The sequence below is a fragment of the Artibeus jamaicensis genome, unplaced genomic scaffold, assembly GCF_021234435.1.
Source record: "Artibeus jamaicensis isolate MK-2021 breed Jamaican fruit bat unplaced genomic scaffold, CSHL_Jam_final contig_3176, whole genome shotgun sequence".
NCBI lineage: Eukaryota > Metazoa > Chordata > Mammalia > Chiroptera > Phyllostomidae > Artibeus > Artibeus jamaicensis.
In genome coordinates, this window is record NW_026521740.1 from 3,421,533 (window position 1) to 3,438,336 (window position 16,804).

Genomic DNA, 16,804 nt, shown 5'->3' on the forward strand with positions numbered 1-16,804 from the left:
AACCTGAGATTGAACCCCCTTAATGGTCAGTTTCTGCTGCACTTGGAAATGAATTATGGTGCTCGGGTTCTTTTTCCTAACAGATCGCTTCAATAACGTGTACTTAAATAATGTGCTTTAATAGTGCAGATCAGTTACTACATGCAGGACTGTGTGCCAATCACATCACCTGTGTCACATCAGCTCATCCTTACAATTAATTTAGGTGGATGTTATAGTGATCGCTCCCATCTTACAAATGAGGGAATGACGGGGGAGATGGAACTGCTTCATTAATGCAACAAGTATTTACTGATTGTCATGAACATGCAAGGGGACAAGGTATGGGGCAAAAAATCTATTTTCCCTTTTGGAGCTTGCTTTCCAATAGAAGGAGATGAGATAGAACGTGAAATAGGAGATGGATAGACAGAGAATGGTTTCACTCTTCTTGGGCTTTCAGTCCATGTTTTTAAAAATTTGGTATAGTAACTGGATGGAATGATATATGTCCACACATTATACTATATTATTATACTTCTAGACATGGTATACACAGAAGGCACCCACATTGGCTAAGAGTTGCAGATACAGGTCCAGATCATTGTTTGTGGGTCGAGAATGGGTCACAGTCACAGTCCTTCGGGCTTAGACTCACGCTTTGGGCTCTAAACTATTTAAGTGACTTCCTAAGAATTGTTTCTGTAATTCAGATACGCTGGGTGGGGTGAACAGTTCATATGTCCAGTATAATATTTTTGAATGAAAAATAATACAGGTTCACAAAAGCCATACATTTTGATATACAAACTGCATTTCTTCTCACCTGTTGTCTATAGTCTGTTTTTCTGGCTCTGCCTCTCTTTGATGTCACAAAAGGGAAACGTGTGGACTTAACCATCTGGCTTTCTCCTCAGCTGCTGTACAGGCCTTCCCTTTGCATGCTAGACCTCTCCCTCAACTCCAATTAACCTTCTCGTGTATCTTACTTCCCTTCAAATAATCCATATTCCCCCCTGTATTAGTTAGGTATTGCTGCATAACAACATTACCCAGCACTCAGCAGCTTGAAACAACATATTAGCTCTCAGTTTTTGTGTGTCAGAAGCTTGATGGGGTCCTCTGTTTAGAGTCTCAGGAGGTCACAGAGCAGCAACTCAGGTGTCAGCCAGGGCCGTGGTCTCATCTACAGCTTGCCTCGGGAAGCGCATGTGTGCCAGCTCGCGTGCTGCTGGCAGCTTCCCATTCCTAGCAGAATGCCGGACCACAGGCCTCGCTTTCTTGCTGGTTGTGAGCAGAAGCTCCCTGCCCAAAGGCCCTCTCCACATGGCAACTTATAACATGGCAATTTGCTGCTTCAAAGCCACCAAAAGAGTGTCTCCTAGCAAGACAAATGATCCCATTTTACGTAATGTAAGTCCATGCATATAAGTACATACACTTTTGCTATAGTGTGCTGATTAGAAGAAAGTCAGATCCCACCCACCTGCAAGAGAAGGGGCTTACGCAATGTGTGAGTACCAGGGAGCCACCTTAGCATCCGTCCACCCCACCCCCAGTGTTCTGAAACACTTCCTGTATTACCTTGGTCAAATGTTTCCTCCCAGCAAAAACAGTAAACTAGAACTCTCCCTCCAGTTCGTTAACCTGTATGCCATGATTTGTGCATTAATGATCATCCCCATTTAGCCTTTAGCACTGTTCTATTTTAACCAAATCAATTTTTAACGAGGTGTGGAGTAACTGAACAAAGCTTTAACAGGGGGTATTGAAAATGTAAATGTAGGTATTCATTAAGTGATGGCGATATTCAGATTCTATGTATTCTTCATTACAGAATCAAAAACAAAACCCATAAGTACTGGTCAGTAAATGCGGTTGTAATTTGCTTACTGCTGGGCCAGACAGGGAACCCCACAGTACTTTTACTGCATCCTCACTTTCCTTTTCCTGTTTCCCACAGATCTGCAGAGTTCATTGATATGGATCAGATTCATTCATTCATTCATTCATTCATTCATTCATATATAAAATACGTGCTCAGGGAGTGCTTACCTGTGTGCTGGCGCTGTGCTGGTCTTACATTGGTAAACAGGCCACGGCCTCCAAAGGATGTTCAGTCCAGTGCAGGAGACACTCGGTGGGACACCCTTGGGGTAAATTCCATGGTGGAGGTTGCTGTGGAAATACACATATTTAGATCCCAGAAAATTTGACATCTAAGCCAATGTGTCTTTGAAAACATAAAATATAGGACAATCAGAGGCCAAATATTGAGTCAACCCAAGTAGACATAAAAAATAAAACCTGAGGAAGGCTGAGTCCTCTAGATGTTTGTAAAAGAGAGGGGGGAACAGAGGTTTGAGAACAAAGGCTTTAGGGGAAACCTAGATAGAAGATAAGAAGAAATGTGTCTCAGGTTTTTAGTAACTGCAACGTTGTCCAGCTGGGAGAGAAAGTCTCACTCTTCAGATGGTAATTTCAGTTTTCAGGGTAAAGTACTAGGTATTTCTATGTTGATATAAGTAATGAAATACACCTAAATATCCATAGTGCTTTTGTGTTAGATGAAAAACTCTAGGTAAAATAGGGTAACATATAACTTTGAAACAAAGCACAAATTATCACCCTAAAATCATAGACTCAAGGGGGAAATGTATATTAATGTTGACTGTTTTATTAATAAATGTAGGTGAATATTGTTTTCAGCCCTGGTTCACAGATACAAATCACCGTGTTACTGCTTCCTCACAAAACAATACTCTATGCAAGCCTATAAAGAAGAAATCAGATAATCTGAAGAAATGGTGAACTCTTTGGGACTTTATGTGGATCTTGGAATATTCTATAGCAAAGCAAAATCTACAGCATTTCCCCCTGCTAAATGAATAAAGTGTAACCATGAATATTTCAGATACAGATTGCTGCTTCTATAGTGAGCCCCTCCATATCTTGCAGAAATTCCCCTTGTGCTCCCTCATAATTGAGAGCTCTCTGCTTAGAGAAGTTGGGGAATGAAAGCTCTCCAGGGAAAAAGCCCCTCGATGCTTGAAGAGTGGTATGCGGGTTTAAAGGGGCAGTGTTCCAAGCCCACTGTGTATCTGCTTCTTAAGTGTGTGATTTGTCCCTAAATAAATCTGGTTTTGATGAAAGATTAAGTCTGAACACCCCTTCTTGGCTCCCATCTTCTTCACCCATTTGGAGAACGTGTCAACTTTCCTCAATTGAGAAGTGACTTGTAGTTACTGAAATTCATTTTGTGTTATAAGGTCTCTTCAATATGCTCAGCATTCTCTAGAGGGTTGTTTTACTTGGTGCACGTCTTAAATTCAGATTCGAGTCCTAATAAAACTATGTTTTTAGGAACAAACCTTACTGCTTCTTTTTTTTCTGTTTTAAAATACTAGAAGCATAAAGGTAAAAAACGGTTGAAGTTAAGCTTGTTAAATATGAGGAACTACTAACTTTTGTTTGTGATTCCCTTAAGAGATCATTTGAAGTTTCAAAGATGCTACTGTGCTACAGATAAAAATATTACCGAGAAGTATTTAAAGGAAATGAAAATAAGCAGTGGACAGGAGGTTTTCATCTGTTTTTAGTTATAGAATGTTGAGCAATTTCACAATGGAAGTGGTTTAAATAACACTAAAAATGCATCTGTATCTTCCCTGAATGCAGAATCATAACTTTTAAATTTGTCTTCTATTAGTGATGTTTCAGTTCTTAAAACTTACCAGGCGGTTCTGCTCTTCATCTTAAATTGTCTTCAGCTACATTTCAATTACTTATTCTAGACTTCTTGTCCTTTTTTTTTTAGCTTCATCAGTTCAATACTTACCAATTTATTTCTGTATGTTATTTCTCCCTGAATAAATCTTTTATATTTTTTTCTCCATTATTGATTTTTAGAGAGAGAAAAAGAAAACATAGATTTGTTATTCCACTTTTTTATGCATTCATTGGTTGACTCTTGTATGTGCCCAGACCGGAGTGGTTTGTATTATATGAATTCTTTAAAATTTATTGAGATTTCTATTATTACTCAGTGTTTACTCGATATTCAGTTACTATTTCAGGAATACAGGTCTCTATGTATGTCTATTACAACAGGCTTGTCAGTGGATTGTTCAAATCCATAACCTTAAAAATGTTTTGTCTTTTTGGTCTTACTGCTTTTTTATTTGTTAAAATATTTCCATATATTATGGCTTTGTCAATTTATCCTTGTAATTCTGTTAGTTTCTGCTTTTTGTATTTCAAAGTTCTGATGCATAGTTGATAATTTTTTATCTGTCTCCTTGTTAGATTATAGAAAGGGTAAAGGAAGGAGATAGAGAGGGAGAGAATCATCAGTGTGTGGTTGCCTCTTACACAACCCCTACCAGGGACCTGGCCTGCAACCCAAGCATGTGGCCTGACTGGGAATTGAACCAGAGACCCTTGGGTTCGCAGGCCTGCACTCAATCCACTGAACGACACCAGCCAGGGCCTGATTTCAACTTTAATTAATCTTTTATTGATATACTAATTTTCCTTTGCTGATCTGAGTATTTACTTGGTATGCATTTTTAACTTTTATTTCTAGCTTTTGCTATTTCAGTTGCGTCCCCTAAAACTGGCAGATAGAGAGGTGCATTGCATTTCTCCTCCTTCCAATCTTTCAAGTCTCTGTCATTAGATGAGAATATTCCTCACATAATTTATACATTTACCGTTTGGGGCTTCCATCCATCATCTAAATTTGTGCCATCTTTTTTTTACCATGTTCTTTTTCAGTATTTGCTCTCATGTTATTTTCTCATTATTTGAATTTGTGAGACTTTTTTATATGCCCTTTCTTTTAATTACTTTTTTGGAAATGGATTACTCTTTTTCTCATTATTTTAAACAACACATTTTTATAACAAAAGTCAAACATTTTTAGTTTGTCTGAACTCCTTCTGTTCAAAATCAAGACCTTAATGCCTTAATGCTAAAAATCCACTGACTACTTTTCCATTTTACATACCCCAGAGTTTATTAATTCACCTCATGTTATCCACTTCTGTGCTCACTGTTATTTCTTGCATCTCACCCTTAATCTGGGCTTCCTTTCTCTCTTGCTGAAGAACAGTCTGTAGTTCCTTTAGTGATCAGTCTCTTTTAGTGAGTGAGTACTTGATTTTAGTGAATGATTATTTCTCTGGGTATGGAATTCTAAGTTGACAGTTATTTCACAACTTTTTTATATCCAAAAAATAGATTTTTATATCCCAAAAATAAAAGTCTATTGTTTTTACCCTGGCTGGTGCGGCTCAGTGGATTGAGTGCCAGCCTGTGAACCAAAAGGTGACCAGTTTGATTCCCAGTCAAGGCACACGCCTGGATTGTGAGCCAGGTCCCCAGTTGGGTGTATGGGAGAGGCAACCGAGATACATCGATGTTTCTCTCCTTCTCTTTCTCCCTCCCTTCCCCCCTCTCTAAAAATACATACATACATACATACATACATTTAAAAAATATCAGTTGTTTTCTTGGATTTATTGTGATTCCTCAAAGAAGAATCTGTCTTTTCTACTCACTACTGTTTGACTTTCTCCATATTCTTGACCCTCAATTGCACTAGGGTTGCCTAGGTGGAGATGGATTGTTTTTCTCTCGTGGCACCTAGGATTGTTTCATTCTCCACTTGGATGTCTACTGAACATCTCAAAATTAAACTTATAATTTTGACCCACTCCGTTCACTGTTGTGCCCGTTTTAATTAATGGCAAGTCCATCCTTCTGATTGCTCAAATAAAATTTTAAAGTCATCCCTGCTCCACTTCTTTTCTTCCACACCCTACATTCAACCTCTGAAGAAACTTGGCTGTACTTTAAAATGCACCCACAATTTTACCAGTACCACTGCTGTCCACCTGGCCTGAACCACTGTCATCCCTGGCCTGGATTACTCCTGCTCTCTCTCCTGGTCTCACTGCTTCTAACTTTGTCTCTAGCCTCCACTCAGAAGCCATAAGGACCTTAAAATATAACCTAGATCATGTCATTCCTTTATCTAAAACTGTCATTGCTTCCCCATCTCACTTGTAAAAGCCCAAGTCCTTATGGTCAACCACAAAGCCCTTCCCACACTCTGCTCCAACTGCATACGCCTGTCTTTATGTTCACTGGTGTTCCTGCTTGAACACTCTCCCCCCAAATAGCCACATGGTTAACTCTGTCACCCGCTTCCAGGTTATGTTTCAATATCACCTCTGCAGTAGGACTGCTTTGACCATCACATGCCAATCCAGTCCTTCTCTGTTTACTTCACAGCACTTTTCTTCTTCTAAATTGCTATAAAGTTTACTGATTTGTTATGTTAATTTCTCATTTTCTGTTGTCTCATTAAAATATAAGTTCTATGAGTTTAGGTATTTTTACTTTTTGTATAATTCTATGTCTCAAATACCTGGAACTGAACTTGGTACAAAGGATATGCATAATAAATATTTTTAGTTCAATGATGAACCAGTAATGAATTCCCATTTATATAGAACTATTGTGCATGTATAATATAGACCCTTATGTATTTTCACAGAATAGGAACGCAATGAAATACATTGCATTATAACCAAAATGCCCATTAACTGGTAAATGGGTATATAAACTTTGGGAAGAGCTATATAATGGACCACTACTCAAAACAAAAAGGAACAAAATACTGATATATACAACAACATGGATAAGTATTAAAAATAGTAAGTGAAAAAAGCCCAACATAAAAACAGCACATGGTGTTACTCCAGTTACATGAAATTTTAGGAAAGTCTAACTGATAGGGATGGAAAGCAGGCCAGCAGTTGCCTGGTCTCAGAGGAGTGAGGCAGGGATTAAGCACAAAACGACATGTTGGAACTATTTAGCATCCTCAGAATTTTCTAAAACTTCACTGTGGTGCTGGTTGTACTGTACATTTACCAAAATTCATTGAACTGTTTGCTTGAAATAGGTAGATGTTAGAGTTTTGAGATTATTTGTCAAAAAGCTGCAAGCAATAAATAAACACATACAGCTAAAACTAATAGCATTATCAGACTTGAATCTTTCTTTGATCTAAGAAGTGCTTTATGGTCTTGAGGCATCTTCAGAAAGAATAGCTGACTCTGTATTGGAGAGATTTGAATTTAGCAATTACTGGAGTTCAGAGCCTTCCCTCTATAAGCCCATTGTTCATTCTTAACTCTGTGCCAGTACTCACTACTGTAATCATTTACTTGTAAGCCACAACACCCACCCTTCACCATGTACAGTAACCCCCATCGGTGGTTTTGCTTTCCGTGATGTTAGTTACCCATGGTCAACTGTGATCTGAACATATCACATGGAGAATTCCAAAAATAAACTGTTCATAAATTTTACATTACTGCCATTCTGACAGCGTGACGAAATCTTGAGTTGTCCGTTCCTTCCTGTCCCGGATATGAATCATCCCTTTGTCCCATGTCCAGGCCGGGTGCTCTCCCTGCCTGTTAACCACCGAGTGGCCCTCTTGGTTATCAGACCAACTGGGACAGAATCCAGGTACTTAGGTTCAGGGAACCCTTATTTCACTTAGTAATGACCCCAAAGCCATTCACATAACTTTTTCAATAGTATATGTTACAAGTGTCCTATTTTATTATTGTTGCTGTTAATCTCTTACTGGACCTAATTTATCACTTAAACTTTTTTATAGGTCTGTACATATAGGGAAAAACAGTACACTTAGGGTTCAGTACTGCCTACCATTTGGGGAATCCACGAAGTGCATTTTGGAATGTGTCCCCCCCCCAAACAGGGTGTAACTGCTGCACAGGGAGAGGCAAAAGTAGATTTAGAGTTGTGAGTACATGAAACACAATTTATTCCTGTAGTGTTATTCATTAATTATTGTAGTGTTCTCCATAGGAACAACTGTACAACTACTTTGGCCCCACCCTGTGTGTACTATAAATCCCACCAGGGGCAGTTCTGTACCTCACTTCACGTTCACGCACCAGAGGTACTGGTCCCCGTGAGACGTCCTCTGTGAATTCTGACTGAACGTCCAGGTGAGTGTTAATAAAATGGCATGGAAAAGGAAATTCACAGTCACTGCCAGGTTTGATATTGTCTCGCAGTGGAGTGCCCATACTATTACCACAATCATACACACATTCCTAATGGACATGTTTTCCCATCCATACCTCAGATTGCTGTAATCAAGGAGATAACCTGAATGCTTATTGCCTTATTTACCACATATATAATTAAGTGCCCTCTGTGTGCCCAATACCTTGGTATATTCTAGGGAAGGATGCAATGGTTAATAAAACAGTGATTTGGACCTTATTTAAAACAATTAATTTTCTGTAAACTGGGGAGTAGTTATTAAAGATGTCTGCAAGGACTCTGTAGATTCTTAGTCAATAAATTAAAGATTATTAATTTTATAGCAGTGATCAGAGTTTTAAGTACAGTGAGCGAGTAATTTCTTTTTCTTATGAAGTGATGTGCAGCAAATCACATACCTTTTTTTCCTGGGGTGGAGGAAGATTTTTCGAAGAGGAAATTCCAGCTCCACCCCCTGAGGTTCTTATTTGCCAGAGTAAATCCTCCCGCAGCCCAGCTCAATCAGTAAGCAGGCACACGTGAGGTACAACACACCCTCTGCACAAAGGCAGGACCTGGGTATTTTGTTAATCCTTTTAGCTTGAGCAAGCAGCAGAAGGAAAACTCAGGAAATAAATCTATAAAAATATGAGAACAATAGGAAAGAAAAGCCTGCCTTACAGGTTGGTTTCCTGTTCTAATACTTGTGGAATGTGGTTTTCTCTCCTGCTGATGCAAAATATAACTAAAAGGCCCAAAGTTGTCATTTTTTTTCTTAACCAGAGTTCTCCTTGATTTGCTTAGATTACTGTGTTAAAATTAAAATCTCTCAGAATTGTCGAAATAAGCAGCATAGGAAACATTTGGTTGCAATTGCTACAGAGTAATATTTTTGAAAAGTAAATACTAGCTACATATACAGAATTTCAAGTGAAATTATAAGATATAGTAAAACTTTGCTTTTCAGTAGTTATATTTTTTAAAGTAAACTGTATTTCACAAACTGTATCCAAGTTTTGGGGTAATACAAAGTTTTTAAAAAAACAGTGGATATTCTAAAAAAAAAACTATCTTAGTGTTTAAGATGTTTTACACATCAGTTTTTAGATTCTGAGTTATATATTCTTTTACCTAATTATTAGAACCTCTTGTGTTAAAATAAGCAGTTTAAAAATTGCCCACTAGCACTTCCATCAGAAGAAGGGGGAAAAGACAGTGTTCTTCTTTTTAATAAATCTGATAATAATTGGAAAGAAAATAATTAGCTAAAATGATGCTCTAAAGAATCTGTGAATTTCTGTTGTTTTGTCTGACCATTGTATCTGGAAAACAAACATATTTTTGAAAATCCTATTTGGACAATTTCTAAGTTTTATTTACTAAGTTTCACCTCCTTCCCGCTAAGAACGGGCTTCCTGAGACTGCAGTTTCCGTTATTCAAGGAAATGTCAGTAATTCGCTGGCTCTCCGTGGCTAAGTTCAGGAATATGGGTGCCAAGGAAGAGAACCTTCACCTACTTGCACATACCCATCACCTGCCACTGTGGCTTCCACTGCCACCACTGCTGCAATCAACCATGTCATCTCCTGCGACCCTTCCTAATCCTTCTCTCCTCCAAATGCTGGTGTCTCAGAATGGTCCTAGCGCAGCTGGCAGCATCTGGACAGCGCCAACACCCAGGATTGTGTTCATGGCATTCACGCTCTTAGGGATGAAGCGCTCGTTCTTTCTCCCACTCCAAGTCTAGGTTGGTGCCCTGGACAGGCTGGCAGTGACTTAAGTGACAGGACTTAGTAGTGGTGACAGTAGTTAATTGTAAACCATCTTCTCTAGCCACTAGAGTATAGATCTGCCATTTTCACTTTGACCTAGTAGGCAAGTTTCCTACAAATAAATGCCCAAGTTTAGGTTTATGTCTGCTTTTAACTTTTTATCTAGTATTCCCAGTCAGGGCACATGCCTGGGTTGCAGGCCAGTTCCCAGCAGGGGATACACAAGAGGCAACCATACATTGATATTTCTCTCCCTCTCTCCTTCCCTTCCCCAATAAAGATAAATAAATAATATATTTAAAAAAACAAAACTTTTTATCTAAGAGATACAGTGATTTCCACTCATTAGGAGTGCAAGTGTAACACTGGTTACCCCAGATGGGTGAGTTTAATAATAACCCCACATCAGGCAAGCCAGTGCAGTCGGTGTGGTAGGGTAGAATGCTTGAAAACCTCAATAAGTGTAACCTCTTTGTTAACAAGCAATCCAGTTTCAGGAAGAGGAAGCTCTAACCAGTCCATGCTTAATTTCTTACCAGAATTGAATGAATAAATCACAGAGGGTTTTTCAAGGATTGGAAGATATTTAGATAGACTGTTAGTGGAAAGATTGGTAGATGCCATCACTGTGTATTTTTAGGAAGGCTTAACATGAATGATTCCTCAAATGCGGTCCTGGTATGATCTGGTGACAGTGAATTACAAAAGTTGAAAGTAGTGGTGTGCTGAAGTCAGCTCCTCCAAGCCAGTTGTTTTACGTCCAGGAATTTTGCAAAGCATTTGCCATAAACTTTTCAAGCTACTGGGCCACTTGTTGAATTGGCCATTGTAGGAGTATGTACATCTTGGAGACTGGCGAACGCTATAAATCACAAATCAGTCTTGTCCTCTGCCCCAAATTAAACTGGTTTAATGTCAAGGCATCACTGGATAAAAGATTGGTGGAGAAATATAGTCCAAATAGCAGGGTCAATGAGATAAATGCTGAAGAATTATAGATGGCTTCCTCAGAGTTGAATGTTGGCACTGATCTCACTTAGCATCTTTATAAATTCCTTGGAAAGAGGTAAGAAATACCCATATTTTTCAGATGACCTTACGCATTCCCACCATTTAAACTATAGACTCATGGGAGTAACACCCAGATCTCTTACATATCCGTGAGTTGGTTGGATAATAGCAGAATAAGAAAAGATTAAGGCAGTTTGGGGGACAATTATATTTAAATACCTGTGTTAAGTTCTAAACTGTATGTTACAACTTAGAAATGAAATTTAGTGGTTTCTGTAGACTTCGTCTGTGTTCATTTGAGGAGTTTGTTAGCTGTGATGGAAGGCCTCCTTCAGTGCCAAGCCCCATCAGAAGCTCTGGAAATCAGATGGAGTAAGTGTCCTGCCATCTAAAGGAACCCCAGTGCCTACTTCCTGCAGCTTTGGTGGACGTGCTTCACAGATAATGTAATGGAACTGGAAAAGTTTCAGAGAAAAGTTCGTAACCTGATCGGGGGATTATAAGAATCCCAGATGAGGCTAAGATTATATTAACTAGCAAATCATGAAAGGTTTTGAATAAATATAGATGGATTTAGTGAATACCGAAAGACTGGAATGATGGAGTAGTACCACTTTGATGTTTGAAATAAGAATCCGCAGGAGAAAATAAGAGACATGGTATTGTTTCTCAAGGAAAAGAAGTAATGAGAGCAAAAATACTGTATCTCAAAGTGGGATTTTTGCCAATCTTTAAAGATAATTACATTTACATATTTGACTGTGCAACATTTAATACGTATCTCCTCTAATCAATGATCTCCATCTTAAATTAGATTCTATCAGTGGAAGAAAGAGTGACAAGTCCCCTCCTCTCAAATTTAGGTGGAGAGAACACTTAACCTGGGCTTTTTGCTGTTGTTTTAAGACAACTTAAAGCAAAGAAATGGAAAAATCATTATAATTGTTTACTTTCACTGCTGAACTCCCCAGTTGGGATGTGTTCCCAAAACACATTTTTGTACTTTTAAGGAAATTTAATTAGGGTTAATTTCAATATTCTACTTTGAACTCACATCTTAATCCTCAATTTCATTTTAAAAAAATCAGGGTTTCTCAAGAGTGAATTGGGCAAAGGGAAGTGGATAACTGACCACACTATTCTGGGGTGGCTTCCCCACAATCAAGGGCGGGCTTTGGGGGTGTTAAAAATTAGGGCAATTATGATGAAACAAACAAGAAAATATCTTTAAAAAAATAAAGCAACACAGAGATACATCTAATCTTTTGCATTTAACCAGATATTTAATGATTTTTAATTTTATCATGCTTTTATAAGGATCCTAGTTTCCACCTTGTATGTTCTTAAAATAATTTTATCATATTCTGTAATGAGCATCTGTGTTTTGGTGCTGAAATTTATCAGTTACCTTTTGTCTGAAAATACTATGCTTTGCTATTTTCGAAGTGTATTTTCAAAGGTATGGATTCCTAAGGTTTTGGGGATTTTTTTAGAGCACGTAGCGCTCTTTCCCAGTTTCTGTGGTTTATGGTGAAACATCAGGTGTCATTCAGTGTGCTGTACCTCTCCAGGTCATGCAGGGTGGGGCAAAAGTAGGCTTACCGTTGTTTGTATGGAAAATAATATAATAATAAACAAATAATAATAGAAGAATGAGCTCTGTTTTGTGTACTCACAACTGCATGCCAACTTCTGCCAACCCTTGTATATATATGGCTTAGATTAGTCATCATACTAATTAGTCATCAATTGTATATACCAAGAGTATATACAAATTCATATTTGGGGGGTTTTGTTTGCTTTTAATCCTCACTCAAGGATATATTTATTGACTTGAGAGAGAGAGAGAGAGAGAGGAAGAGAGGGAGAAACATCAGTGTGCTGCCTCCTGTAAATGCCCAGACTGGGGTCAAACCAGAACCCGGCAAACGTTGATGCACCTGCAGACACTCCAACAACTGAGTAAGCTAGACAGGGGTATGTTCATATTTGGAAGAAGACTGAGATTTAATAGGATGTTATAGTAGAATTTAATTCAATTTTGGGCCAATACTATCTTTTAAAATAAATTGTTTTTGTTGTCTTCACCTGTTGTGTCAATATATCTCAAACACCTTGCCATGTGGTCTCCCAGTCCTCACGGTGATTCATTTGTGATATAGGAGAGGTGAGCACCCCAGGCTTTAGGTGGGAAAGAGTAAAGAGTCTGCTTTATCAATCTCACACGTACGTAGATACAACATTCAGGTTTATTGTGCAGCCTGAGGGAGGCCACCAATGTTTGCTTTTTTTATTCTATTTGTTAAAAGGAAATTGTTTTTTTTTTTAATTAGAAAAATGCACAACAAAAGAGGCATCTAATAGTGCTGTAATAGTGCAAACACAATGTTAGGAAGGAAGTTAACTTCAAAGAAACAAATTTTCTTAAGTACTGTGGCTAAGTAATTCCGTTTCTTCCAGCGCTAAAGGATCATTTGACATTGGACCTTTTAAGTTAAAAGGGAGTCGCCTGAAATATCTACTACTATGGTGGGAGGGGAATGTGCCGGTCTCACACAACCGGGCCCTCTCCCCTCCCCATTCCTTGGTCCGCCACTTCCCCCTGCTCCCCTCCGTCTGGCCCTCTCCCCCTCACTCCCCCTCACTCCTCCTCCGTGACCCCTGACCCCGGCTAATCTGCATAGAGGAATGACAGGCATCCGCTGGGCAGGATCCGCCTTGCCGGCTGCGGCCGGCAGGGCAGTGAGACCCGTGCAGGGAAGAGGTGTGGGACCGCGGGCAGCTCTGCACGACCGGGAAATGAACGCTTGGAAATCTGTCTGTGAGCGGACCCATGATCAAAGGACCAAAAGAGCCGCGTGATCACTGGACCTGGCCCTGCGACCCTAGACATGGGCCAGACCTCGGTCTCCACGCTGTCTCCGCAGCCCAGCAGCGGTGAGTCCGGGGCGCACGCGATGCGCTCCCGTGGCTCCGGCCAGCACTGGGCTCCAGACGGTTGGGGGCTCCCCGACTAGTTCTGCTCTGCCCGAACCCACGGAGTCCCTCGGAGAAACCCGAGAGGCAGCGCTGCCCCAAACTCTTTGTCGTGGAAAAGTGGAATGCCTTTTGGGATCCAGCCGATTTTACCTTAAAGGCACAGGCTCCATTTTCTGCACGGGATGCCTCTCTTCGGTCTTTATCTGAATTACTTCTGAGCCTGAAATTTACGAGAAACGCCATTTGCGTAGTACTGTGGTTTTAAAACGCGAAACTTAGAAAGATAAACGTGCCAACAGGTTTCTCTGTATTTACGCTTGGCTTCTGAACAGACCAGAATTGCATTCTTTCAAGCTTTTCAACTGATTTATGGTTTGGTGTTTTTCTGGAGTAGATGTGCTTTTTCTTCCCCTGGCAGAACACTGAATGCTTAGTATGATTAGTAACTAACTACACAAAAAATTGATTGTTTCAAGTGATTCTTGTGTTGTTTATGTTAGACACACAAGCTATACACTTTGGGGAGTATACCTCATGAACTCTTATTGAGTGCTAAAGTTCGTTTTATGGAAACGTGTGTAACGTTTCTGAGTTACAATGCCCTATTTTCTTTTCTTTTTTTCATTTAATTAAACGAAAAAAGAAAAAGGAAGGTATGTCTGGTATTTGTCCAGAAACATAGGGATAAACAACTTTTGGGTGGTGTTTCTTGTGATTGGTTAATGAAATCAATTTAAAGGGTTCTATTTTGATATTTTCCATTGACAGTGAAAAATACCCCAAAAGGGCCATTTACATTATTCCTTGAGAAATTTGATACACTTTCAAAATTGTGTAAACATCAACAGGATCTTACTGAGAGGAAATGACAGGGCACCAGTGAAGGTTTTTTAATCAGCTCCAGGATGTCTCCAATGAGACAGACTTCTATCAGCCCAACCTTTGCCCACATGGGTTTGTTTATTATACTCTAGAGCCTCACTCCCTGAAATACCATGAGTTTTGCTGGGGCTTAGGTCAATGCCCTAAAGAAAGAACCATCTGCAAAGGAGAGAAACTAGAACCCCCAAAAGATCACGCCTTCCCTTACTGTTAGTGACAAGGTTGTACAGAACTCCAGAACAAGGGAGACTTCATATTGATGGCTTTTTGGAGATTTGGGGGTGGGGTGTTGATTTGGATCTTAATTTTAGAAAGTTATTTTGTGTACTTTTATTTGTTTTTGAAGCAGTGTGACTTCTATTATTTCAAGAATGAGTTATAGTTTTGAATTTCTGCACTGGCAAGGCAGAGATTTAAATCCGTACTCCAGCACCTCAAGTATAAAGTACTATCCTGAATTTAGTTCTGTTGCCACAAAGTAGTAAGGGGGGGTTATTATTAGAAGAGTGAATTTCACATTTACAAAAACCAAGGAATATTCCATAGATGATAACCAAGAAGCAGAATAGGGCCCTAAAATGTAACTAACTGTCTTAGCTCTTACCCGGTAGGGAAAAAAAAAAACAACAAACAATCCAGATTGCTATACTTCCCAATAAAATGACTAATCATGTCCAGAGAGTGTGCCATTTATTTGGATAAAAGTAATTTAGACAAAAAGTTATTCTTGACCATAAAAGATATTTGGGAGAAATAGCTCATGGTGTGAGTTGACTTGCATTGTGAGGCCTCTGTTTGGTTGTTTAAGAGTTTGCATGGATTGATATGACCGATCCAGACAACGTGAGTGGAGAGGGTGTTTCCAGTTTTGCTTTTGTTCTGTTGTTTACGGGATGGTAGTGGCTGTGACTCAAGTTTTGATGTTGGGAGAGTGGAATAATTTTCTCATATCCACTTGGATTTTCTAAGCCTATTACTATAACTCCATTTCCCTGAAGTTTTACCATCATCCAATTTGCAATAACAATATAAAACCAACGATGACCAAAGAACATTTGATTGCCATGTCTAAGTTTTATATTCACGTTGGTGTTCTCTGAGAATGTCAGACCTTCTACTCTTCCAAGTATTTTGTTCATGTCTTCTTAGTGGTTAAACTGTGGCTTTATAAAAGGTGTAAAGATTTCTGTTCTCTTTGGTCTCAGCTATCCACTTGTTTAAGCCTAGAGGAGCTGCTAGGAATTATGATGGTGAAGATGATTCTCATCTTAAACACTAAATGGGGAAAGTCTGTTTGAGTCTCAGGAATGAGTACCACAGAGTCCAATAGTTCACACTTGTTACTATGCATATGGGCTTTTGTAAGAATTATAATTATAGGTTTACAGGTTTGCTTACTTTTCACTCTCTTGATTTCAGGCATTTTTGAACCTTTCAGCTTAAGGCTGCATCTATTTTCCTGGGATCTAGAAAGACCATTAAAAATTATTTCTGAAAACATGCAGTTAGACCCATTATTTCTATTTTTAAAAATAGCTTTACTGTCATATAATTAACATACCCTAAAATTTACCCACTGAAAGTGTACAATTTATTGTTTTTTAGTACATTCACCGCACTGTGCAATCATTAATCCCTATTCGCATTGTTCTCATCCTCCACCCCCTAATTAACCAATAATCTGCTTTCTGTCTCTGTGGATTTGCTTGTTCTAAACATTTCATATATATTCACATAACACATAGCCTTTGTGACTGGCTCCTTTCACTTAGCATGATGTTTTCCAGGGTCATCCACATTATAGCATATGTCAGTACTTTCTTTTTATTTCCAAACAGCATTTCTTTGTGTGTATATGCCATCTTTTATTTATTCATTCATTAGTTTGATGAATATTTCGGTGGTTTCTACGTTTTGGCTGTTACAAATAATGCTGTCCTGATCTTCACGTACAGATGATTGGTGAACTTGTCTTTCTTTTTTGGGTGTATATCTAAGAGTGCAATTGCCCAAATAAGGTGATTTTAGTTAGGCAATTTGCCTTCCTATAATTTAGTTACAAAAATTCTTTATATAATGCATACAC

At 38.9% G+C, this 16,804-nt stretch overlaps 1 protein-coding gene across 4 annotated transcripts in view; it reads left to right on the forward strand.

Moving 5' to 3' along the window:
* The window catches only part of PHACTR2 (phosphatase and actin regulator 2), a 217,621-nt gene that overhangs the window by 102,149 nt on the left and 98,668 nt on the right, over nt 1-16,804 (forward strand). Inside the window, exon 1 of one of the 4 annotated variants that reach the window (XM_037144938.2) lies at nt 13,551-13,794. The exons of the other annotated variants lie outside the window; for them this stretch is intronic. Within the exon in view, the coding sequence (XP_037000833.2) occupies nt 13,749-13,794 (46 nt within the window). The 5' untranslated portion in view covers nt 13,551-13,748. Of the gene's footprint in view, nt 1-13,550; nt 13,795-16,804 lie in introns of those variants that run through there. 4 annotated transcript variants of the gene reach the window in all.